This window comes from Phoenix dactylifera, chromosome 6 (genome assembly GCF_009389715.1).
Source record: "Phoenix dactylifera cultivar Barhee BC4 chromosome 6, palm_55x_up_171113_PBpolish2nd_filt_p, whole genome shotgun sequence".
NCBI classification, from domain to species: Eukaryota; Viridiplantae; Streptophyta; class Magnoliopsida; order Arecales; family Arecaceae; genus Phoenix; species Phoenix dactylifera.
The window spans coordinates 17,712,695-17,738,697 of NC_052397.1; the positions used below are offsets into that span (position 1 = coordinate 17,712,695).

Consider the following 26,003-nt stretch of genomic DNA (forward strand, 5'->3'; position numbering starts at 1 on the left):
GCAAGGAAGAAGCAGATGCATGCATGGTGTTTGGAGTTCATTTGATGGGAAGGTACGGGAGGGATCGATGGGGGGTCACAATGATAACGAGAGCCGCTTCAGTAAGGCCTTTATTGTGGGGTCCCACCAGATCGCCATCAGTTTGTAGGGGTTCGAAACTCTAGTGTTTGTGGCAGGGAAGCTTGAAGCTGGGCACTCACATGGGAGGGTGGGGGGGGGGGGGGGGGGGGGGGGGGGGGGGCAATGATCCATAAATGAGATACATGCTTGGTTGGTACTTCTGTCCATGCTGTTTCATTTGGAGAGGCATGTCCTATGGGTGTCTAGATGTGATGAGGAAGGATGAGGGCATCAATGGACCCTTTATTTAGTTTAAGAAGTGATACACATATAAGAAGATTGATTGTTGCATCCTTCTCCTATGGTATACAAAGGAAACAATGGGCAAGCACAGTTTAGCTCGAGTATGAGTAGAAACCAAAGGGTTCCTCGGGAGCACCAAATATCTCTACTGCATTACTCAACTTGTGCTCCAAAACTACTTCTGCTAATAACATTATTATCACCACATCCTTCTCCATTGATTTCTATCCAAGCTTAATTATATCTCAAGTTACAGCAAGAACTCTAGGGTTCTTTTATGCCACCTATCCCTTACAAGTGTTTCATTTTTTCCTCAAGTAAGATTGTATGTTACATATACATACAAACATATATATATATATATATATATAGGCATACATACATACATGTATACATATACATACATACAAACATCCATACATATATATAAATTACGAGAATCCGGACGAGGTGGTGGCTTTGAGCAGGGCTGTTTTACTGTTTTCTGACAGCTTGTCATGAAATCACGGGGTGTATATGGATATCATTCAATGATATGATGATTCGTGCTGGTGTATGCAGAGAGAGAGAGAGAGAGAGAGAGAGTTCTTATTCTTGGTAGGGGGCAATCAGCTTTTTTTTTTTTTTTTGGGTGGTTGAAGGCCAAGGTTGCTCGATCTTGGAAAATAACTGATCAAGTGCAATATTTTAGGGGCTTCTTAGCAAAAGAAAAGATGGCCATGATGGTGCATGACTGATCAAGTGAAATATTTTAGGGGCTTCTTAGCAAAAGAAAAGATGGCTATGATGGTGCATGTGAGCGAGCAGATTTGCAGCTACAGTTGATGCATGTGTACCTCTTCATGGGGCCTATGCCCAGTAGATAAATAAAGCATGTCTTCTCACCAAATCCTTCTATTTATTATTATCTTCTAGTGTCCATGCTACAATAAATTAGCATCCATGTCTGAACAATGTCTGAGTTTTTGGTCCTACTCTGGCCTCATTACTCACCATTGTTGATCTAGTCACATAGTCTGACCTATTAACTGAAAAAAAAGGGACATATATATGCCTGACTTGGACCCAACTACTAACATCCTTACAGTTGAAAGCGACCGAGTTCCATCTTGCGATGAAAAATCTCTCCATTTTTTAACTACATGGAGATCATTGTGAAGCTCAGCTCCCTCAACATGAATTTTTTTTATCTCAAATCCACCATCAGCCATGCTTTCAACCAGATAGCTCGGGGTAACAACAGTTAGAAAAGTTAACCACATTTCCTTGGAAAGCGTACATTAGCTTTGGAGACAAAGTCTTTCCATAGAATGCTATGCCATAACAAAAACCATCATGAATCTGGGACAAGCAAAGCATGATTTGCGAATCTCTCTGCTTTAGAATAAATGCGGAATGTTGGAAGCCTTTGGACAAAGCTTGCAGAGGAAAAGGGCATAGTTAATGATGGTCACGAAGAGGCTTGGAGAGGAGGGAAAAGGGTGACATGCTGGTCAAAAGATTACGCTGCATTGCTGTGATACAATGAGCTGTTTTCAATGATGTACTTGGCAAGACCAAAAGTAGACTAACTAAACATCATTTCATGCAATGAAATCATTGTCCTTGAAACCTCAGGCCTACAACTTTGCAAAATTCTCCTCCCAAACGGCCCCAAAGGAGTTCAAAAAGAAATCTAATCTACTGACAGTGGACTCAGCCTGCTCCCACCATTAGCATTGGACCTCATGAATCACCAATCTCATCCACACTGCTGGAAAAAAAGGGGTAAAAAGTAAAACAAGACTCCTCTCCTCTTTCTCGAATACAACATGCGTTCTTCTCTCTCGTGTTTCCTTCTTTTGCTTCATCAAATTTACATGGCTTTACCATCATAACAGAAGCTTAAGCGTCGTTCCACGCAGCAAACACTGGCATTTGAGCCATGGAAATTGTTGGTCTGAGCTGGGTTGATGGAATCCAAGAACTCATTGGGGCGGGACTAGTGAAGTTGGATGAAGGCTTGGAGTAGAGCATCGAGAGACCATTCCGGTCCGGGCTTCCTTCTCTGGAGCTACTCAGGCTGGTCACCAGCGAGGATGGATTTGAAATGTGGTTATTCCCTATCTTGCCAGAATCCTCGACCCCGTTGACTGAACTCACCGTCTCCATGCCGACCATGCCATGCAGAGCCACTGAGAGGGCTGCGGAGCTCCGGTGATCACCTACACCTGTCACAGATTTGTGATTGAGAGATTCAGAGGACTGTGGTGTTTGCTGAGGGGACTGGTAGAGGACCATCTTCCAATCAGAAGCACTGCTGTTGTTCTCTTCAGTTAGATCAAGCTCTCTGCTGCTGTTTTGTACTGAAGCGCAATCGTTGCCTGCTTCTATTGCTTTAGTTCTCCTGGCAAGCTCTCCTGATAGCAGTGTAGGACTCGCCATAATCTTTTCCACGTCGTATCTTGTTATATCAAAGTTCGTAACAGCGTTCACCCCACGGAATTTAATTGCAGCAACATCGTAGGCTTCAGCCGCTTCCTCTTGAGTACCTAAGAATTCATCTCACTAGTGAGAACTAGAGTTGTGTTTAATCAAACAGGACTACCTTAACAGTCAACTTTATGGACCAAACATTTTTCCTGACAGATAGCCTTAGTGGAGCTTGTATAATTCAAACACCATAAGGAAGAAATTGCCCATTTTGGTTCTCCCTTCTGATTACAAGCCTGTAAACCAGTCAACTTAGAGCTTTGCAAAAACCGAAACATGACTATTTTGAATAGAAAAAGATCGCAACATTAATAGTGACGTGATAAAACTGTTAATTTTTTGGAAACAATCATAAAAGATGAGTTGTAAGATTGAGCAGATACAATAATGTGGCCTGGCACCAGACACAGACATATTAACCTAAATGGCTTCATATACTTACTGAAGGTTCCAAGGTAAAGATCCTTGTTTCCAGCAACCCTCCCTATTCGGGCTTGCCATCTTCCATGTTGGTGATGTCTGCAGAGAAGTAGGAAGAGACAATTTAATCAAAAAAACAAATCCCAACAAAGGAAAAGATTGTTGTTCTACATTGACTACTGGAGAAACCTTGTCACTCCTCGGTACATAGAGGCTCCCCTGGAAAACCCACTGCTTTTTCTGCGAGCAAGACCACAACAAAGAAATGAGAAGTTTTTCGAAATAGCATATTAAATGGATGCTTAGGACTGAAGAAGAGGGATTTTACCTTCTCAAATGGGCAACATATTCTTGCCTGCTCATGTTTTTCATTTCTTCTAGCTCTTCTTGGTAATTTTCCAACTGCATCAACCCAAATTGAGGCCATAAGATCACAACAAAGGAGTGAAATGCTGGAGTTTTGGTAAGCACTTAGCAGTCTTGAAGGATCAATCATACCGGGAAGTTGATATGTGTCGATGGTCCCCAGTACTTCAGAGCAGCCAAGTCATAAGCTCTTGCAGCCTTCTCTTCCATGTCGTAACCCCCTGCAACCGCAAAATTTAGTTGCTATACCAGTATAGAGGATTTGGAGGGAGCCAGGAGAAAGTTTTAACAAAAAGAGATGGTTCAATATTTTAGTTGAAAAGAAAGAGAGGCCTACCCAGATAAACTGCAGAAGATATTGAATTCCATGACATTATCCCCAGGGAAGAATATGACAGGAGAATTCCATACAATAGTCAGCAAACGTGGGTAAGAATCCCAAATATTAGGGAAGAACAAGGGAATAAAATGTAAGTTTAATGAGATTTTCTGAGCCTTTTTTTTTTTTTTTCGGGGGGGGGGGGGGGGGGGGGGGGGTGTTTACCAACCTTGCCTTCCCTTCCTTGTCTGGCCTTCCTTCTTGCAACTGTTGTCCCAGAGATGGGCTTCATATCTCCCAGTCCATCTATGCCTGATTCACAAAGCATATGCCATAACATCACTATATAAAGCATTTCAAGAGATAGAAGTGACAGCAAATAAAAAATAGAAGAGCTGCTAGAATCATCACACGCCAACATGAGAACCCTTTAGAACACACTAGAGTACAAACACCCCATGGAAAAAAAAAAAAAACCAAGCAGTAGAAAAAACTTGCAAACAAGAAAATGATATAAAATAAAGAGATGGCAAGACCCCAGAACAACATCTTGCTTAAATAAATAAAATAACTAAAAGAGTAGCTTAGAAACCAATGCACCACGCTCACCAATACTGACCTGGTAACACCTCTATACTGAGATGTTCTCTGGCCAAATGTATCAATGGACTTCCTATGGACTGGCTGCTTCTGGCCCCCTTTCCCAGTCCCTCTCTTCTTGGGTGTATCTAAGGCCATACATTCAGTTGGTGCAGCAGGAGATATCTGCTGTGGAGCTGTGACACAACTAGACTGAGAGCCAGGGCTCATGGTCAAGCTTAAGGACTGCAAGTCTCCATATCCCATTGCACCGACAGAACTAGTCCCTATGCCCCCTTCCTCACTCAATCCATTGTTGCATGTACCATAGTGCCCGGCTACCCAGTTTCTCAAGCTTGGAATTCCATCATCGGCCATTGGTTCTTCCTCCAATGGACCCTGAAAAATCTCATGGCCTGTTAGCCCAGAGCACAAGCCTTCTTGCAGCGGCTGGAAGTATGGATGCTGCTGCTGGTGCTGGTGCACTTGGAGGAGGTCTAGAGGATGGCTTCTATTGCCCTCAGGCTGCGAGTTTTGGTGGTAGTATATGCTGTCCAAGCTTAAGGCCATTGCTCCCCTTTCGTTGTTCCCATACTGATGATGAGACCCCATGTTTGGACCACCACCTAAGAAATCTTCCAGTTTTGGGGATGGAGATGGCACCATTCCTTCACCACATTCAACAGGAAGGGAAAAAGAAGGTTGTCAAAATGTTTTTAGAAACAGTAGCTTGTCTGGAAGCTGCAAGAATCTAAAGAAAGAAAATTAAGCAGCAGTCGGGACATACCTTGCTGCTGTGATCTGCTGAGTGCTTCCATGATGCAAAGAGACCCATCAGACTTCAGCGGCATTACAGACAACTGAGAATAGAGCCCCCCGTTCTCCCCTTCAACTCCATAGCAGAGACCCGAGCTGTTAAGCTGAGGTGGAGACAGAAAGAAGCTGCATGGGACTGCAGAGGAGACAGCAGCATGGGTGGGCTGCGCTTGGTGATGATGACTCTGATTATTTGGTTGGTGATGCGGTTCTGAGGACATCTCCATGTTCATTTGAGGGGAGAGAGAGAAGCCCAACCAGCTGCTGCTGCTGCTGCCGCTGTTGTTCATTGACTTCATCTTCCTCTTTCAGACTGCTCTCCACGAGGACCTGATGCAAAGAAGCTGAAAGATTCGGAGAACTAAGCCCTCTCGGCTTCTCTCAGAGAAACACCCATGGAGGACAAATTTAATCCTCAACGCATATTCTCTTTGAAAAGCACCTGATGAGAACATCGGAGGTCCCTTTAAACTAAGCAAAAAGAACGAGCTCTACCAAGCGAATGCTAGATCACTAGCACCCTCCTGCATTCCATAGGGATCTGTGTTCCGAGAAAGACCAATAGCCCATCGTTCCAGCTTTTCCTTCCCTCCCCACACTATACTTTTCTTAAGGCCCTTAAACCCTACTAAAAAACTTCGGTGGTGATATGACCCCAAGTCAAGGCAGCAATGCAACCACACAAAGGGTTCTTGACCTGCCCACCGCCCCGAAGAACTTGAAAGGCAATCTTATTAATGGTGAGGTGGCCATTGGGGAGAGTACCAGGCCCTTTCCTTCTCTACTTACCTTATGCCATCTATCAAGCTGGATGCCGGTCAGAGTGGCCAAAAGAAGGCTGCTATTTTCACAGTCTCATGGCCATGAGATAGATTGATTGACAGGCAGGACAACTGTCCAACCAGTCACTTCACAGCAGTACTATTATCTCTGTACTAGATCGCAGTGCAGCCCAAGGATCCCAATTAAATCTATTGTTCACACCTTGTGGCTATCCAAATCATTTTCCAATTTTTAAAAAAAAAGAACAATCAAAAACATAAAAGTAGATGTTGTTTCTGAGGAAGGGGAATTAATTTGAGTTGATAACGATATATCATCACAGAACCATGTACAAGAGATGGTCCCTGTGGGAATAGGGATGGAGAAGCCGGTTTCGCTAAAAATTAGCATGTCCATACGAACTTGCAATGCTTTTTAAGGGTACCGGCTGGAGTCAACAGCTGCTTCCAGACAAAAAGTGGGATGTGGGTCCCCATGGTAAGCTTGATATATTCGAGGAATGATGAAGGGAGGGCCCAAAAACATGAAAAAGGGCTCCCTCTCGTACCAGGGTATAAGTATACTGCTCTCTCTTCTACCATACCCAGCTGCATGAGATGTAAAGGTACCGTTTGCTTAAGGAAATCCTGAGTGGAATCCATCAAAGCAAACTATTCTGAGACTCGTCCAATTTTTTTAATTGAAATCCAACCAAATCCATTAGAAATATTGGGTCATAATTAGACTATGCTGAGTATGTCTGAGATCCTTCTCAAGCTATATTATTGTAGGGTTACTTTAGAGTCTCTTCAAATTTTCTATGCAGAGCCTAAAATCAATGTGCTTAACTTCTCATTTGGGGACTTTGGATGCCTAAGTGTCGACTAAGTGGCGTTCATAGGCTTTTTTTAGGTAGATATTCTTGTGCTGCATGTAATCATATGGCTGACAAGTGGAGATGTGGGATCCTTGGAATGCAGCTTGGCAAGGGTCCACTAGTGTCTCCAGCCAGCCTCCTAGCGCAAGTGCAATGAGCAATGTGCCTATCTTCTTCCTTTTCAGTCTTTGGGCCCCTGAACTATTGGATAGTGATATAATTATACATATAGGGGGCTTTCATTAAGGCTTATATTCTGCATGCAGGTGTGCATGGTCTCCATTGAGACAGATTTTCTTGTGGGGATGATTTGGTATCGGAAAAGCAGGTGGGAAGAGGAAGGAGGGGAGTTTGGGGAGGGAATGAAGGGAAGGTGGGGCTGTGGAGGGGTTCCCAGGTACAAAGACGAGAACCATGTATTCTTCCAGCCATCTCTTTTTTTGATTATTGTAATGATGAGTGAATCCACCAACTACATCCCACACTGGCACTTTTGCTTGGAATGATGTCTCCTCACCTTGGAGCAACGCCTCTCGTCACACTCTGCTCCCCCTCCTCCTTTCACTTTCACCAACCCCCCTTTTTAGTAGGGGGAGAAATGGTGACTCTGGTGTCATCTCTTTTCACTCATTTGCGGTCCAAGTTTCCCTTCCCCCACTACCAACACGGTTATCTAAAACACCCATTCCAAAACAAGGCGATTTTTTTTTTTTTTCTGAAAACAAGGCAACAATTAAGAGAGAGAGGGAGAGAGGAAGGGGAGTTGCAAAAAAAAGAGCTTTAGGAGTATTAGAGTAAAGATTAATGAGTGGCAATATTTGTGGTAAAACCAGGATTGTTCACCAGGACAGGAATATGTGCCATGCGCAAAACACAAGAATTCTCTTGCCTGGTACTAGGAAGGGACGTTTACTGAGTACTTTGTTGCCATATCTCCTTTGTTCAGGAGTGCTACTTCATTTGGATGCACTCAAGCAATTACTTATCTTTTCTCCCTCACGAAGATCAAGCATCAGCACTTGCTTATTCTAAAAATGTTTATTTTGGTGAATAGCAGCACGTTGCAGAAGAATCAATCAGGAGCAGAGGCATCACATAAGCAATGGTACAACTTTTGGACTCTCTCTTATTGCTAAATAGATAATTGCCGAGGTGGTGTTTGCTAGATTCCGCGACTTTAGCTAACTTTTGGACTCGCGAGAGGCTATGCAATTTGGGCCTGACATCCAAACCCAAATGGGTCTTGGTGCATCCTCGACAGATATCAGGTCTCACAAAATTTGCCTAAGCCTGGCCGAGAAACAATGGCGACTATGCTTGGCGTCCCCATGGCAAGCTCGAACTATTTACAACAAAGATTAATGCTGGCTCAAGCTCAAGCAAGCCACGAAGAGGTTTCACGAACTGTTCTCTTCTTTTCTTCTTACACTAGATGAAACCAAGACCCGAAGAGCATCCCTTGTTTCATGGACGCTGGGACGAGGACTCCTTTCTGCAAGGTGTGGGACTTGAGGATGGTTTGCTTAACTGGATCAATTTCAGCTGTAATTCATGCTGGAAGGAAGAGCCCTGCTCTTCTCTTCTCCTTATCTTCTTTCATTGAATCAAACAAAGCCGTTCATAAGGCCAGCCAAAATAAATGCCCTAAACCTGAGGGAGACTGTTGAGATATGACTTCATAACAGAGTAGGGAGGAAGAAGGGCTCATGCATCCTTTTAAAAGTGCATAGATTCCTTTTTTGGAGCAATTAAAAAGATACATATATACCACTTATCATCTAAATAGCTCAGTTTTTCGGTTTTGAATAGTAAATTCATTGATAAATTCCATCTTTACTTTCCATGATGCAAATTCCTTGCTCAGCAACTCTTACCAAAACTTTAACATATTTAGGGAAAACATAAAGGTTTCTTTCGTGGCACTAGATTTGCCCTTATTAACGTAAACCTCGCCCAGCCCAAGTGCAATCAATGCATGATTGCTTGGTGATCAGCACTGCGATGCAATTCTTACTTAACCACCAAATCATTGATAGCCTGTTTTTATAATTTCAAAATTTTAATTAAAAAAAAAAAAAAACCAAAACCGAGGCTTCAAAGGTTCCGGCAACCTCTTCACAAACATTTCATAAGATTGGCTCACGACACAAGAAATGTGCCCTGAGAGACAGTAAACTGAGAGACCTCATTAGGCTTGCAAGTGTAGTTATAGGATAATATTAAAGATAAGATAGGTTTCCACTTACATAGGACCACAAAGCAAGAGCGTCTTCTATTGGCTAAGCAGCTAGTTAATCCCAAGAAGCATGAAAAGTTCCAGAAAGCCAGAGCCATGAAAACTACTGAAGACAGAAAGAACAAAATGATGCACAAATTTGTTAAATGGTTCTTGTGATGCCTCTATAAAGTGGGGAACCTCATGTGACAAGTGACAGGAAACAATCTTTTGTATGATCCTCTCTCTTTCTCTCTCTCTCGCCCACACACACACACACACTCGAATACGTGTATCTGCCCATGTATTCACAGGTGTGAGGTTTCTGACACGTAAGCATGCCCATCTTTGGATCCTGCTTGCAAGTTGAGCATAATGCACACGTGAGGCGTTTGTCTCTTTCTAGGCGATCCACGAGACCACGACAGTGCTATTTGCATGGATTAGATATCATGTAGGGATAGCAAACAGTCTTGCCATCTTTCCATGCGGAAAAGTTAGATCATGATAGGTAAATGTTCCTCAAAATATCACCTTATATTAAGCTTCGTTAGAATTCTTAGCCTCCTCAATGTATCTTGTTCTCAACCTTCAGCCGCTCTCTTCAGTGGTTTCGTTGTACAACTCATTGGGGGGATCCCATGATCCTGTAGCGTTCTAATATTTCTTTTTTCAAAATTTAATTAAAGGAATCCATCAATCAAGATGCATCCAGGCTGCACTGCTCTCAGATCTCCATGCCTCGAAGACACTCCAATGTTACTGAAGAGATAACTAGTATCCACCTGAATCGTATAGCCTTCTCTACCCTATCATCTTTCTACAAGTCTCTCGTAATCGGCCAAGTCTGATGCTTCCAACTTAATCTCTTTCGTAACAATTCTACCATGGCCATTCTTCCTGCACCTACAGCAATAGTTTAGATTAGATTGGTTCATGGACATTCACAACCAAAATCCCATAACTTATGCTAGATTTGCTCTATGATTTGTCCTATCCATGGCGTTGTCTCCTCCAAGACTTTGTTCTAACCTATTCAGATTCACGTTCAAATGGAAGAAAAGGCCCAGGCTCTTGCCTCCTATTTCTTCAGATGGAATCTCCGGGCCTGAACACCTGGCCTAGATACGCCTGACGAGATACTAAGCTCCAAGTCCCTCCAGGGAAGACAGGGTCACAGGAATACTCTCCTAACTTGAGTTGTGCCGCATAGGGACCAAACAAAAAGTGCCAGTTGAAAAATCTTCAAGGAAAAGGGTCGGTGGCGAGGTAAAAAGGAAAAGAGATGAGGGAATTTCAGGCATCAGCCATAAAAGACAAGCCCATCTGTCCCCCCTTTCTCTGATATGATAAATTGGGATTTTAGTACCAAGATAATTTTGGTCGCCCATGTCAAGATACCTGAGGGCCACAGGCCAAGCAAGTGAATTGACAAGTCATTGTGCTACCTTCTAGTACAGTGCCATACTAGTGGATAACAATTTATCATACAAAATGAGAATAAAATGGCCAAAAACGCAGTCCATGACCCTCACTCTTTCAGCCGAAAGGAAGGATAAATATCAGGTGAGAAGGTGTCCTTTGTTTTGCATATGTTTAGAAAGAGCTAACGATATATGTCCCTCCTCTTTTTTGGTAAGAAACAAATGGCTTCTTGAGAGGCATGCATCTATATCTCCTACCTTGATATATCTCCCTCCTCCATTTTGGTAAGAAGGTGTTCTTTCTTATCACCTTCTTTGTGCTAATTTAGTTGTCTAAATTAATGAAAGAGAGGAAAATGATAGATGGAAAAAAGAAAAGCCATTTCATGCTACGCTTCTGCCACTGTACAGTAATAATGCAATCAAGTGTGGGGCTCGTCTTTCACGTGGACACCACAAAATGCAAACAAAATCCAAGCAAGATCCCAAACAAGTGCTCCGATGGCCTAAAGCTGAAGGTGGTGGGAGGCTATTTGGATAGCATCTGAATGAGAGCGACAAGAGCCGTGTCCAAGATAACATTACCAAGTCAATACGAGGGGGGGAGAGAGAGAGAGAGAGAGTAGCTGCAAGTTCACAAGACATTCCACTTTCCTCCTACTCCCAAATGAAGTTCCCAATAAAGCCTCTCCCCTTGCTCTCCTGCCAAGCCCCATGTTTCATGTGCTTTCCTTTATCCCTCTCTCTGTGTGTGTGTGTGTGTGTGAAGATGAATGAGAGGTCAACATCCAAGGCAAGTGTCATAAGTCCTAATCACTTCTGATGCACTTCTTCCATCCTCCTTGTCTTGAGAAGTCCAGCAAATACATGTGACATTGCTAATTAGGCACGTAACTAATATCTTGCAAATTGTTAAAGTATTTTCGAACGAATCATGATTCTTTTCTTTCAGAATTTGAGCTAGACTAAAGACTCAAATCAATAAAGAGTTATTCGTTTTTTCTTACGGATTCTAAGATTTGTCTGTCAATTACTTATTATTAATTCAAGAAAATGCCTATGGGATTACAGATTAATTATACTCTGTCCCTGCTAGTAACAATGTTTTTGCTATTAATTATTGTTTTCACCTTTCTAATCTTGTTGAAGATATATAATCGCTCGTAAAATGAACATTATTTTTAGGATTTTGTCGATTCTCTGGATCTTTTTCCCCCCAAATTCCAAACGATTAAGTCATCGCCTCTTTTCCACCGTCAGGCAACAGGGAAAGCAGCTGTCGGATTCGGGTGGACAAGGAATTGTGAAGCTAAGCAAGAAGGGGCATTAAAACAAACCACAAACAAACACCATGCCTACAATGCCCGACACTACGGTCTTTGCCTGTATCCGATGTGGTGGGGCTCTCTTGGAAGTTCAAATGGATTTGTGCAGTGCTCCCACATTCCCCTCTGTTTTGTGTGATTAAAGAAGCCTGGGAGGAGGCCAGAGTCTCCAATGCAAAGTTGTTTTTAGGTCATTGCTGCTAAGGCTGAAAAGAAGTCTGCTTTACACTTTTGCTTTTTCTTTTGTTTTTTGGCCCCTCATACCCAATCACTTCTCCTCTTGTTCTTTTGAAAACCAGCACAAGTTTTGCTATGGTATGACTAAGACACCCATGACCTGCTAACCAGACTAAGTACGAGTCGATGTAGTTATATTGCTCAAACATTGCTATCTTTATGTGATGTTTCAAATCCTCATATATTTTCTCTAACAATGTTGTTACTCAGGAAGTCCTTGACTTGAACTCCCTATTCTGAATGGGATTGAAGACGTAAGCAGGTTGAGTATTCAAGCGATTTCAGACTTTTGATGTGCTTGCCATCTTTTGCATTAGAAAAGAAAAATGATTTGAGACTTCAAACTGGGTAGGAGGGTCAGGCAAGTAAAGTATTAAGGGCTCAAGCTGGTAAGCAGGTACGAGTGAGGTAAGACTACATTATCTTGCCAAGAGAGGGTACCAAATGACTAAAGTTGGTAAAATATCTTACTATGGATAATATTTAACAGTGCATCCATCCTCCCTAGTTTTTTTTTTTTCAAAAATCTTGCTAAGAAGTCGTATAGAGCTCATTTGGTTTGTGGAACGACAGTGAGGAAAAATATGATCAATGAAAGAACAAAGAAATATCATAAAATAATTTTTCTATAAAAATAAAATTTCTAATTTTTTTTTTCAAAAATATTCTTAAATTAAAAAAGATAAAGTCTTATCTTTTAATAAAATACGTATAACAGATATTTTATATAATTTTTTAAAAAAACTTATAATATAGAAAAATTATTTTTTCAAGTATCAACTTTTTTTCATAAAAAATATTTCAACGAAGGAGTCAATACCGTAGGTGTCAACTTGCCTACCAGTAAACTGACCACATCCATCGGTCGAGGCAAGACCGTAGCTATTAATGGAGCAAAACTAGATGGATCTAAGCAACAGCCACGTCCAGCCCTAATGGAGGCTTGGAGAGATATATCCATAGGCAGATAGATACCATGGCGTCCTTAGCTCTGCAGTGGCTTATAGATGTCAGGACCCGTTCCTACAGCTGGCTGAAGGGTGGGCGAGACCGCCACATTTAAGGCTCCTGGGTTATTTATCTTATCCTTGCCTTAATTGGCAAGGAATATATGTGAGATAAATAACGAGGTGCGACGTCCCTCTCAGTCTCTGATGATGCAGTCTCGGTCAGTCATAAAGATGCGAAGCAGTTCCTTCGTGGTGTGCCTGCGAGGAGACCAGCCATGGAGCGGAAGCGACCGGGGGTCACTTCCAGGGGAGCATTGAAAGATCTCGGAAGACCGTCCATGGGGTCCAACCCTCTGACGAGACGGAATGCTACAGAAAGAAAACAGGGCCTACTCTGCTAAAGATGGAATAGCAGCAAGCAGTAGCTTATGCCGCGGCTTGATTTGATGGAACTGAGACCCCCACAACCAAGAAAAAAGCAATCTTTTTTGATAGACTTGAACTGCTCATGGGTATGTATGAGAAAATTAGTTGCCTCTCTCGGTGAACGCATGGCAGATCGGATCGATTTGGTTATGAATCATGGCTCTGGAAAGAAACAAAACAATTTTGAGTCCCAGGTTTTTGTCCCCGATCGCTTAAACCCCAAAAGAAAGATCTTGTTACACATGTGAGAAGCGTTATTCTGAGCTGAGGGGAAGTTCTCTGTTTGAGATTGCTCACGAGCAGAGGCGGCTCGATACATTTGGGAGCCTAAAGCGAATCCAATAAATAAAGCCTTTTTTTAAATAATAAAAAATTTTAATAAATATAAAGTACTTAAAAAATAATATAGAAATAGATAGCTATCAAGTACACTATTTCAACAAAAATACATGAATCTAATAAAGATAGACAAGAAGCCTTTCCAGTTTAATATAATTTTTGAATAGAAGCACAAAAATGTAATTGCTCTAAAAGAAGGGCCATGAAACTGATTAAATAACTGAGATAATGCTTGGCAATACTGTTTACCATGTCAAGCAAGAGCAGAATAAGAAAAGGTCATCCCGTGGCACTTCATGAGATTGCTCACGAGGAGTTTCCTTCTTTTATCTTTGTTCTACTTCTTTGTCATAAAAGACTCTTTTTTCTTTGATTTGCTGCCTTCTTCTACGGCAGCAAATTATACTTGTATTCTTTGGCTCTAATCAATAAAAGACATGATTCTAACGTCCTTTTCCATAAAAAGAAGAAGAATTTTAGCAAGCAGAGAAACTTGGCCATGCGACAGTTGCACCACGTAGTGAAATTCTCAGGGCTCGGCAATGATTTGGTGAGGGAGGATAATTTTAAGGGGTAGCGTTGGATGAGAACTATATATGGGCTCGATGATATCTTGACTTTAGATCAAAAAGATGATAATGAATAAAGGAAATTAGAAGGGATTTTGAACTGTATAACATTCATTTTAGGATGTTTGAAGTATATATATACAGAAGAAAGACGCGCAAAGTGAATACAAAATAGGCAAGGTTTGTATTCATGGTTATTCTAATAATTATAAGACTCGATTGATTGTGGCCATGCCAATGATTTGAGAGAAGATAAAGAGTTTAAGTTTAGCTGAAGGTGGTTTCATAGTTTTCATACTCGCAAGATGCTTAAATCCAAGTGCAACGATGTGGTTGAAATGGTGGGCATCAGAGAGTCATACCTCCTGACACCCTCTGAATGCTATGATGGATTTTCAGCAAATAAAAAAAAAAGCTATGATGGATGAAGAAAGAATCTCATGTGCATGTGCATGGGAAGAAACAAGGCCAAGGCATCGACCAACTCAAGGCTACAGAACACATCCGAGCTTTTGCTCCAGCCTGAAAGGTCATTTCACTCAATCTGGTTGACACCAAGACCAGTCCCCACTGACCTACAGTTCCCTCGAGAGCTTGTGCATGTGTTTGAAACATCAAGGTCGCATGGGTTCAGATCATGCATAAAGTAGGCACAAGGCCACATAAATCTTAGGGCCGCCACAATATTTGGAAAGAAAACATAGCAAAGAATAGTTGTGCCACTCAAACTTGTTTATAACTGGCAAGCACTATCATAAACTATTCCTTGGACAAAAAACCATCATTCAAAGTATCATGCAAAAAAATACTATTTGTTATTCAAAAATAAGATCCCAAATAAAAATCGATACAAATCATGATATAACTATTTCCATAGACAGAATTTTCACTGTTTCTATTTTTCTTGTTCCTAAATCTAACGCGGCTCAAGAGTTATATACATGACCTTTTTTTTAATAGAGAGTCATGTACATGTCGACCGAACGGAAAAGAGTCAAACGTAGGAAGGCAACAAATCAAAGGATCCGATCCTCATACATCTGTTTGGACTTTCTATGCATCTTCGCTTGGCTTGAGAATGGAAGACTGTCTCAAGAACTATCGCCAAGTTCTACACCTCCCTTGATTACCTCGAGTAATTACAATACAATCTATCATTCTCTTCTGAAAGAGAATTCATGGCTTCTAACAGGACTCCTTCCCCGCAAAATGAATGGAGCTGGTACAAGGACAAAGCCTTCGAGCTTGCACTCACTGAATACCTAGAGGGAAGGCCCATTCGATGGTCCTTAATCATGACCAAGCTTCCCGTGAAGAATCTATATCAAGTCCTTGATTATTACCATGCATTGATCTACGACTTGAGTTAATTGAATCAAGAAGAGTGAAGACACCGAATTATAGAAATGACAAGGAAGAAGATGACAACTCTAGTAATGGATCTAGGAGCAACACCCACTGGCGCCGGGCGGGCAGCAGATCTCTTTCAGGTCACGACGTCGAGGTGAAGAGAGGAGGAAGGCCGTCCCATGGACCGCAGATTGGGTAGCACTGCAAGTACATTGCGAGCACTAGAGGAGATAAATTCAGTAGCGATTTCTGAAAAAAAAAAAAAAAAAACATGATTTGTTTTTGCATTGTTGTTGTACGTTATTTTTAAACGGACTAGGAATTTATGGGAAGAGGGAAGGGGAATTGGAAGAACAAATCTAGATATGCAGCGGTGACAGGACGCCAACCCAAGTGGCCGGTCATGCGCAAAATTCTTTATCCATCAAGAACAAAACAAGGAGTCTAAGAAAAGGAGCATCCATGATATTACCAATCCTTAGATTTTCTTTAATGACAGGACCACACATACATTTCAGATAATTTGTGATATTACAAGCTTTCGCTCTACTAGATTAGTTTAAACTGGAATTTGAACCTTGGATTACAGGAACAAGGCTCAAAAGGAGGTTACAGTTTATGAAAATTTAGTAAGACTTGAGTTCTCGTGACTCTCAATGCAGATGCTTATGGTATTATGTTCATTTAGCATATCTTCTCCGTGTGCAATATGCTCTTAAATGTTTAAGAAATGCTCACCTTTGTCTTCCTCTGAATGGGACACATTCAACACTATACCTAGAATTGGAGTTCTTTTGGATTTCAAGCATTACGTTTTAGGGCTTCAGTTTATGGCCATCAGCCACAGGATCAGCACTTGCATGGAGTTTCTACAGCAGCCTTGAAGGTCAGTCTTATATGGACTATCAAATAATACGTCACCAATCATTCTAGAAGACAAGGAGAAAGCAGATGGATCATCATGTTGCACTCGCTTATCCAAGAAATCATTCAACAGAACAACTTTCATCTCCTATATTGACATGATATCTGCAGGTATGAGAAATGATAGGGGGACTAATGTGTTGAGCAAAACAGTGGAAAACCACCCAAATGTATCAGAAAATATTTTCATTTATTATATTACTATACATGGATGCAGCTGATGTCTGGTTGATTTTAAGGACAATAACACATTAATTACTTCATAATTCGGATGCCTTAAATATTTTTATTTTATTTTCTACATCACATCTATATGAATAGAAAGGTGTCCTTATACATCTCCTTTTCCTACATACTCATGCCAAATACCAGTTTGTCCGCATACTTCTCCTTTTTCATTTGACAGGTTTGCTGAACAACCTTCAGGTTCTTTTCCTACACACAGTGTCGGCGGAATTTACCTCCTCAAACTCTTTGTCCTAATCAAGATGTCTCTGGCCATATATGCATCAAGCATATAGCTTCAATAGTATCCTTTTCAGCCAGCTTGTATGTACCAACAGAGTCAAATTCCATCCACCATCGTGAAATTCTTAAGTTTGGCAGTCTCCGACCCATTAAATCTGTGGTTAATAACACCTCCATAGCTGTCTTTAACAGGAGTCCTCCGAAAGCCTTTCTGGTATTGTCTCTTGTCATGACTCCCCTTGCTGCACTTCGCTTTCCATCAACCTCAAGAGTGTGTACAGCTTAAAACCATGGTTTTCGAGGAAACAATCTAAAGATAGGCTTACAAAAGCCGACAAAATTGACTGCAAGCATATGAAGGCTCAACTAACTAACTACAGACATTGATTATCCCCTAAATCATATGATAATTGCCCTCTAGAACACAATATTTATTCACCACCAACTGGAACACCATCTACTTATCTATCTTAAATGTGCATAGTATTCTATTTACCTGAAGCAAAATGAAATCTTCCACGGTGCTCGCGAGCTTGACAGCCTCTGTTTGAAAATCATGGCATGAAGACAGCGAGGTAGACTGAGACTAGGGGTAGGTCTTCCTTCAGGCTTCTTGCACTTATACTAGTAATCAAATGGACTGTTTTACAGACATAGTATGCATAAGTATGCATATTCATATGTACACCTAATATTAATCTTCAAGCACAAAAAACACTATAAGTTAGTAGATAATATAGGTAATTAGTTTTAAACTGTGGAACTAATTTGGTTCCTAAGTATTAGTAGACATTAGTGTATTACTTTATAAAATATCAAGTAATGGAAGGTATTGCAGAAGATTTGGGCACAAAAAAAGTATGAAAAACAGATGCCGAGGAAACAAACAGATACCCGTTTCTTGATTAAAGAAAATGCTATTCAATTGTAATCTCAGGACATTCTGCTACCATAATATGTAAATGCCAAACAACGACTTACACGTCTGGTGGTAGTAAATGGATATGAAGGAGAAACAGAAACCATAGAGGGCCCAAAATCACCATCTCCAAACCAATGACATGAACAACTGCAAAGGGTAGACAAAACATTCCAGTAACTTGCAATTTTAATTCTGTAAAAAAAAAAAACTCGAAATTTTAGTTGAAAGTTTCCAAAGAGGTAATTTTAATGTCCAACCCAAACATAAGGAACAGAATCTTCCTTATAGATTAATATAATATCAAAGACCATCGAAGATAAAATGTCTGATGATGACAGCACCATTACCATCTCTTTTCCTGAGTTCCTAATTAAAGTAGGCGAATAATCATACAGGACTATCATGTCTCTGTTCCTCCTGAATCATTCAGGTCTAATAAACCAGGAAGAAGATTATCATAACCCCCTTTTACAATGAGTTATCTACCTCAGAATAATTAATTATGGAGAAAGTATATGAGATATCAAACATGAAACCTCAGAATAACAAAATATTAGTTGATTCCCACCATTTCTACGATGTGTATTAGAAAAAGAAAATGCCTGCGGAAAGTACAATATATTCATACCAAAAATATGTTCATGTGATTGATGACCATGTTTTAGTGCATTGGCTAAAGGTTTGTGGCATTCATCTGATGAGATGTGCAATCAGCCAAGCTTAATCATGTGCAACTCTAATTAAACAGCATTAAAGCCTGCTTGCTTGGAACTAAGAAATATCAGAACGAAGTTCAACTTTTAATAATGTAACTTGATTTTTTAATCCATTTCAAATAGTTGGATTTCCTCACATCGATCAAGTTCAATTGGCATTTGAAACCATGAAATTTGCATGCTGATGCGAGCAGAGCTTGTGGCATACTAGAAGTAAAGTTAAAAAAATGCAGCAGGTTGCTCAAATGCCTTCTAAAAAATGAAGGCACAAAATACATGTGCGAGGGCTGGTAAAAGAGCCATACATGAGATTAAAAGTTGAAGAGAGAACACCACATCATATATGAGATGACACAGTTAAAGGCTAAAATGTTTATCTACTTCTTCCAGTTCAGCAAGTAAAAGTTGCAAAGTTAGAAGTCTTCATTTCCATTCTCATTAAATTTGCATTCGATATACTCTCTCTTTGTTTTACAAATTTTTAAGCCTTTATCCACCCAACTTTTCCTCCATAATTCCAATTTAGTATTTAACAAAGATTTCTTTCCATCAAACAACACCATATCGTCTGCAAACAACAAACACCGTGGTACATTTTCCTGAATATTACATATAAGTTCATCCATAATGAATACAAATAGGTAGGGGCTTGCAAGCCTATTGTAACCGGAAAACACTTACAACAACAACTCCTAACACTTGCTAATGTCCCAGCATAAATATCCTCGAATATTTCAATATACCGTCCATGCAGTCATTCTTCTTAAAGCCTACAAAATCACCTTTTCTAACACTTAATCATAAGATTTCTCTAAATCAATAAAGACCACATGTAAACTCTCCCCTTTCTCTATATTTTTACCATCAATTGGAAAACCATTTACAATAAACTAATAGCTCCTTAGAAAAGAAGGCTTATTGGTCTTTTAGGGTACTAAAAATTTACAAGTCACCATGACCAACATAACGTATCCGTACATTTGGGGTTTAATTCTCTTGCCATGCAATCAGCAAGATACCGGCACTTCACATAGCTATCAACATGAATGCAGTTGGTGGAATATGTCCTGACGACAAGTCCTAACTGGCAATGGAATTATATCAGTAAGAATGCATAATGAATGGTTGTCAAGCAACACTTGCAAGGAATCACTAGGAAAGACATTGGAAAAGTTACGAAAAAGCATGAAGGAATAGTTTCCTCTTTTCAGAAGTTTTCTTAATGGTTTTTGGTTATGAAAGTGATCTTCATGAATATGGCTCTAGGAGAAATGTAGTACTACATAGTCAATCTCAAATGAGGAACTTCGCCGACAATTTGCTTTTACAAAGATGATGTAACAACAACGATGACCCATTGCATAATCCTGTTTAACATGTCTTGACAACGAAGCTTCTCTCTAAGGCTGACACAATTAGGTGCATACAACAGCAAACAAGAAAGAAGATCCACAATTTCTTTTAACAATTATATATTCCTCATGCATGCTACCACTGCCATCATTACTAAGCATTCCGATATTCCAAGTAGTGCTGAGGTCCTTGAGGAGCAGAAGATATCATGGAGTTGTCAAAACTCAAACTACTAGACAGATAAGGTTCCTCACTGGCTGTTAGAAAGGCAAGCATCCAGGTGAATTAACATGACATCCAAAGGAACTAGTGAAACTAGATAAAATGAACTGCTCATATGCAACAGTGCAAGGGCTAAGAGATACAGCAGTATAATTATCTTGATGATCTTAATATTTTTGTTTTATCCAAAATACAAAAGAGTTCAAAGTTTGAAAGTTCATGTCCTTCACCTTCTGTACAATCAAATCAAAACTCTCTCAAATAAATTGATGATTACCGGTATTCCCACTGCCCATGTCCTTCACCTTTCATTGCTGGGTGGAAACTGAGGGTCTATTTGCAGTCTGCAAGGTCTCGACGTCAAGAACAGGGAGTCCATGGCTGAACCTCCCAACCATCGAGAAGATAAGCAGGCACAGAACATCCCGTCCGGCCAAAAGACCCACCTGCTTGAAATCCCAAGCTATAAATGAAACCTCCATGACTAAAATAACGAAATGAGAGGCAAAATTGGACGAAAGATTGGATTTTTAGAGAGGGCTATGAGAAAAGTTTAGACATGAAATTGGACGAAACATTGGAACTTTTTTTTTGTTTGGATAAACGTACGCCTAAGAGACGAGCTTGTTGGGAGAAGCGGGCTTCACGAACTGGATGACGGCTTCGAAGGGGACGCCATCGTCGCCAACGGAGCCGATCTCGTCTTCCTGCAGGGCGGGGAAGGAGGGGGTGGAGAGGGGACGGACGGAGGGGCCGAGGTCGCCGGCGCCGTAGGCGGTGGAGAGGGATAGGTGGAGCGGCCGTTGTTGTCCTGGTTCCGGAGGGCTATCGGACTTGGAGAAGGGGAGGAGAGGAGAGGAAGCGGAGGAGGGGCATCACTCGGAAAACATAGGGGTACATGTATCTCATGCCATTCTTTGGATCTTTTTAAACCCCATCGGCCATTCGTTTCTTTTTCTTTTGAAATCTGTGAGATTACGTATATGATGACTTCAAAGTGAACTTTCGGATGCAAATGAAGTGTCTGATTAATGATTCTATCAAAATATGGTCTAGAGCCAACAAGTCAATATCCATCCACACCATATAGCAGAGAAAACAAATCAACATATATCCATTCATCCCTCCTTGTTATCCCAGCCAAACAAAAAAGCCACATAGTTAAATAAAAAAATGCATATCAACCCATAAATACATCGACTGTTAATGCATTCAATAAGTTCCAATGTAAATATTATTGCAGCCACTTTTCTAATTGTCTGTAAATAACTCAGAACAATATTGCACAATCCACAAAAAAATAAAAAACTGTGAAATTAGTTTGCCAGGAGAAGTTCCTTGACAAAATACAAAAATACAATAACATGAAAAAATCCATTTGTTGCATTGTATTTGCAGCAATCATGGAGTCGAAGTATAAAAATTAGTTGCTGCTCTAGACCTCATACCAATTCCATGCTGGCACCAACTCCGGACAGACATACAAAGAGCTATAACCAATTCCACCATAACATCCAACAATGTATCCTCCGGAAAAGCCACTATATTGAGAAGCGCAGTCAGGAAAAAATGGAGACACATAATGCTGCAAACCTGAATATCTAGGATCATACACTGGATAGAAACCAGCTTGGTCATTGTCAAAAACATATCCTCCTCCACCACCAATTATCATATGCTCACTGAGACAAGAGTTGATTTCCTTGTTATAGTATTTCGCAATTTTAGGCACCGCTTTCTTGACCTCAACTTTCTTATCTTTCAATTCATAGAACCTGTTCTGCAATACCTTCTCCGCAGCCTCCACTGAGTGGAATTCAATGAAGCCAAAGCCTCTTAGTCGGCCAAAATTATCATACATCAGAACAGCATATTTAATTTCACCAAACTGCTCAAAAAAGCTGCTAAACTCATCCTCAGTCAGCTTAGGAGGCAAACCACCTACAAAAATCTTCCTCGGGTTCAAAGGAATCTGATTTACTTCCTTGTGATGATTTTGGTACTCAAGGTATTTGGGTATGGCCTTTTTTACTTCTACCTGAAAAAGCATGATCCAAAAATAAATAAATAGACACAAAGAAAATTAGACAAAGACTATGAGAAAGAACCCAACTTTGTTGTAAAACATACTGCAATCATACTCATTATGAAAGGACAAATCTAAACCTGGCACTGTTTGTGTCATATATGCACCAAAAGAAGTCTATTCTGCTTTGGGGGGGCTTTGCATCTGCCACATTGTTCATATTTCTTCTACATCATTGAAAGCAAGGGAGGAAACAGGGATCCGATTTGGTAGGAGGGATGAAGGAGGTCGCTATTGCAATATCAAAGGTTTTGGGGACTTCACTAATACATTTTTGGATTGGATTTTAGTATCCCAAAATTTTTTAAATTGCATAATTAATGGCCTTCATGATCCCCCTTTTCATCTTATGTTATTGGCCTTGTCTTAGTCGTCTCCTTGAATTGATGTAGTTGATGTGGGGAACATGATACAGAGTGGAAATCAGCTTAATCAGGGTCACAGAAAGTAAGATGGATTAATTGGAAAGCTGCCAGCCCTGCAATCTCAAAGATTTTCGGCAAATAGAAAATTCACTTAAGGTGACTTCTGGTATCCTGAAAATCTTGAAATTGCATTATTGGGTGCCTCTTGCATCTTGAAATAAGTTGTAAGCTGATCAGACTCAGCTTGTTATATGAATGGTGCAGTCAAGCTCGAGCCGATCTTCATAACAGTTATTGAAGTTTGGCTTATTTGTTTACTAATGACCTTGAATAGGATTGTCATTGATCTGATCCCTAGCTTCTATTAACTTTTGCAAGCTTAAAACATTGAATGATGTTTTTGCTTGGCTTCTCCCCCCAAAAAAAAAAATCAAACGAGCTCGTCATTCAGCTGAACATAATATATTCGTGAACAGCTTGTTTCCTTTGCAGCTTAAGCTTAAAACATCGAATGATGTTTTTTGCTTGGCTTTTCCCCCTAAAGAAAACGAGCTCAGTCGAGCTCGTCATTCAGCTGAACACAATCTATACATGAACAGCTTGTTTCTTTGCAGTTCCATGTATAGCGCCTCAGGATTTGTGTTCTACCTATTTCTCACCTTCCCTCACCTTTTTTTTCCGTCACTTTGCACAAGCAACAGGCAGAATAATATATCATAACTGCTCATCTAATTTCTTTATGAATTAATTAAAAAAAAAGAAGAAAAACTGAGATCTTTGGTTCAGTATTAGCACCCAACACATTTATTCTATTTTTTTTTGTGCTGATAATTTAGAGCATAAGACTCTGCTTTCTTCCAATCCACCCGAAAATTCACTAGATGGTTTCTATAAGTTATTCTAATGGCATCGACTTGTGGCTTTCCTTGAAAACTCTACTTTACAGGACACACTTTCCAATCACTGTTGTTAATGAATGAGGATAGGAATTGAACTCAGGTCTCTTGTATCAACATAGGTTTTACCAGCAAATCCAGTTTGCACCTTCACTTTCCAAACTAGTCTTTTACTCTGTGGTTTTCTTTTTTCCCAAACTAGGCTGTTTAAGAACCTTCCTTTTGTTACCGACTGTGATATTCATCGCTGGTTTTAACCTCTTCTTTTGTTTTTTGGTTAATTGCAGTGTTATTGCTATGTATGTGATGAAGCTGCTCCCTGCAAGTTTTGGAAGGGGCCAAATGTACACTACCATGCATCTGATCGAGGTAAGTCATGGAAAGAAATGAGGAAATTTAACCGACCAAAAAGCCACGCAAGGTCAAAACTCATTTCTAGTTTTCAAGTTTGTAATCAACTTCATTAAGTTGCAGCACAGGAGAAAGGGACATTTTCTTTTTAAATTATGCGGCCATACTTTTGGTTTCAAAGAAATTAATTATACTAAAATATAAAATTATGCATGTCTAACTTTGTTGCAAACATTATAGGATTTTGAAATTAACTAAAATATAAAATATCTTAACCGAAAAAGATACAGCATTGTTGTAATGATTTTGAAATTAAATAGGAAAGGATGGACAATATCATCCTGTTTTGCAGTCTGGAAAAAGAGAAAGTTAACACCAAATATAAGTCTAACAAGAAATACCAGAAAAGAAAAAGGGAAAGTAATCAACCACACGCTTGTGTTGTAACAAGGAAATATGAATTAACATCAACCTACGAATTTTCTTTCTAAAAAAAATCAATCTACAAGGTCAAATAATAACCAAGAAGAAATATATTTCACTTTACTTAATGTTGGAAAATAAACAAGAACTAGTCGTTTTGCAGTGAAATATATAATAACCAGGAACTAATCTTTTTCCTATTTTTCAGAGAAATAGTATCGAAGAAGATGGTAAGTAAAATAACCTACAGAGTCAAATAATAACCACGAGCCAACATTTACTCTTCTACGCAAAGAAATAACAACCCAACTATAACCAATTTCTTTCCCTCATTGCAATAAAATAATTAGCAAGAACAGTGAAAATAATAATAAAAACTAATCCTCCTTTCCTTCTTTGCATTGAATAACCAAGATTGAAGTTGCGTATATTCGTGTTTGCAGTGAGATAATAACCAAGAACCAAGCGTAAGAAAGAAAAAGTATAACTGACCTTTCTCCCCAAGATGACGTGCTCTCTGGTCCCGACGAGAGCCCTCTCGGCGGCTGCCGAGTCGACGAACCCGACGAAGGCAAAGCCCCTGCTGCGACCGGTGATCTTGTTCTCGACGACATTGGCCCACGCCACCTCGCCGTACTTGGAGAAGTACTCCACCAGCCGGTGCTCCGTCGTTTCCCCCGAAATCCCCCCCACAAAGAGCTTCGCTTCGTTCCAAGAGGATGAGGAAGAAGCAGCAGAAGAAGGAGAATAAGACGTCGACGACTCCATCACACCTCCTACCAGAGAGAAGAACTCAACAACGAACAAAGAGCCAGAGAGATGGATGAAAGAATCGATACGACCTTCCGCTCTATATATCCGGGGGGAGTTGGTTTTAGTTTCGGACTTGGAATAGGAGTGAAGTTCAAAATACCAAAAAAAGAAAATTAGGATCAGTTGGCCAGCTCGCATGCGCCAATGCAATCTTAGTGCAACGGCCGGGAGAGTTGGTTTTGGTTTCGGACTTGGAATACGAGTGAAGTTTAAAGTACCAAAAAAAAGAAAATTAGGATCAGTTGGCCAGCTCGCATGCGCCAATGCAATCTTAGTGCAACGGCCGGGGGAGTTGGTTTTAGTTTCGGACTTGGAATACGAGTGGAGTTCAAAGTACCAAAAAAAGAAAATTAGGATCAGTTGGCCAGCTCGCATGCGCCAAAGCAATCTTAGTGCAACGGCCGGGGGAGTTGGTTTTGGTTTCGGACTTGGAATACGAGTGGAGTTCAAAGTACCAAAAAAAGAAAATTAGGATCAGTTGGCCAGCTCGCATGCGCCAATGCAATCTTAGTGCAACGGCCGGGGGAGTTGGTTTTAGTTTCGGACTTGGAATACGAGTGGAGTTCAAAGTACCAAAAAAAGAAAATTAGGATCAGTTGGCCAGCTCGCATGCGCCAAAGCAATCTTAGTGCAACGGCCGGGGGAGTTGGTTTTG

The 26,003-nt window shown here is 40.4% G+C and overlaps 2 protein-coding genes and 1 long non-coding RNA gene across 5 annotated transcripts; all 3 read right to left on the reverse strand.

Moving 5' to 3' along the window:
* Positions 1-1,914: 1,914 nt before the first annotated feature.
* Positions 1,915-6,369, reverse strand: LOC103703547 (AP2-like ethylene-responsive transcription factor CRL5). Its single transcript, XM_039127668.1, has 9 exons — positions 5,307-6,369; positions 4,560-5,187; positions 4,170-4,252; positions 3,959-3,967; positions 3,754-3,842; positions 3,584-3,657; positions 3,445-3,495; positions 3,278-3,354; positions 1,915-2,894 (listed from the first exon to the last, which is right to left on the reverse strand). The coding sequence occupies exons 1-9, from the start codon at positions 5,632-5,634 to the stop codon at positions 2,248-2,250; spliced, it is 1,986 nt and encodes a 661-aa protein (XP_038983596.1). The 5' UTR covers positions 5,635-6,369; the 3' UTR covers positions 1,915-2,247.
* Positions 6,370-14,447: 8,078 nt separating this feature from the next.
* LOC120111142 lies at positions 14,448-21,408 on the reverse strand. Of its 3 annotated transcripts, XR_005512281.1 has the most exons (5): positions 21,024-21,408; positions 20,692-20,860; positions 18,183-18,270; positions 17,698-17,841; positions 16,989-17,465 (listed from the first exon to the last, which is right to left on the reverse strand). It is a non-coding gene; the product is annotated as an uncharacterized LOC120111142 (long non-coding RNA). The 3 variants fall into 3 exon arrangements; XR_005512282.1 differs by lacking the exons at positions 16,989-17,465; positions 17,698-17,841 and adding an exon at positions 14,448-16,010 and having other exon boundaries at positions 21,024-21,399; XR_005512280.1 differs by having other exon boundaries at positions 16,989-17,841; positions 21,024-21,399.
* Positions 21,409-21,630: 222 nt separating this feature from the next.
* LOC103705372 (RNA-binding protein 1-like) lies at positions 21,631-25,387 on the reverse strand. Its single transcript, XM_039127669.1, has 2 exons — positions 25,028-25,387; positions 21,631-22,452 (listed from the first exon to the last, which is right to left on the reverse strand). The coding sequence occupies exons 1-2, from the start codon at positions 25,301-25,303 to the stop codon at positions 21,850-21,852; spliced, it is 879 nt and encodes a 292-aa protein (XP_038983597.1). The 5' UTR covers positions 25,304-25,387; the 3' UTR covers positions 21,631-21,849.
* Positions 25,388-26,003: the final 616 nt, after the last annotated feature.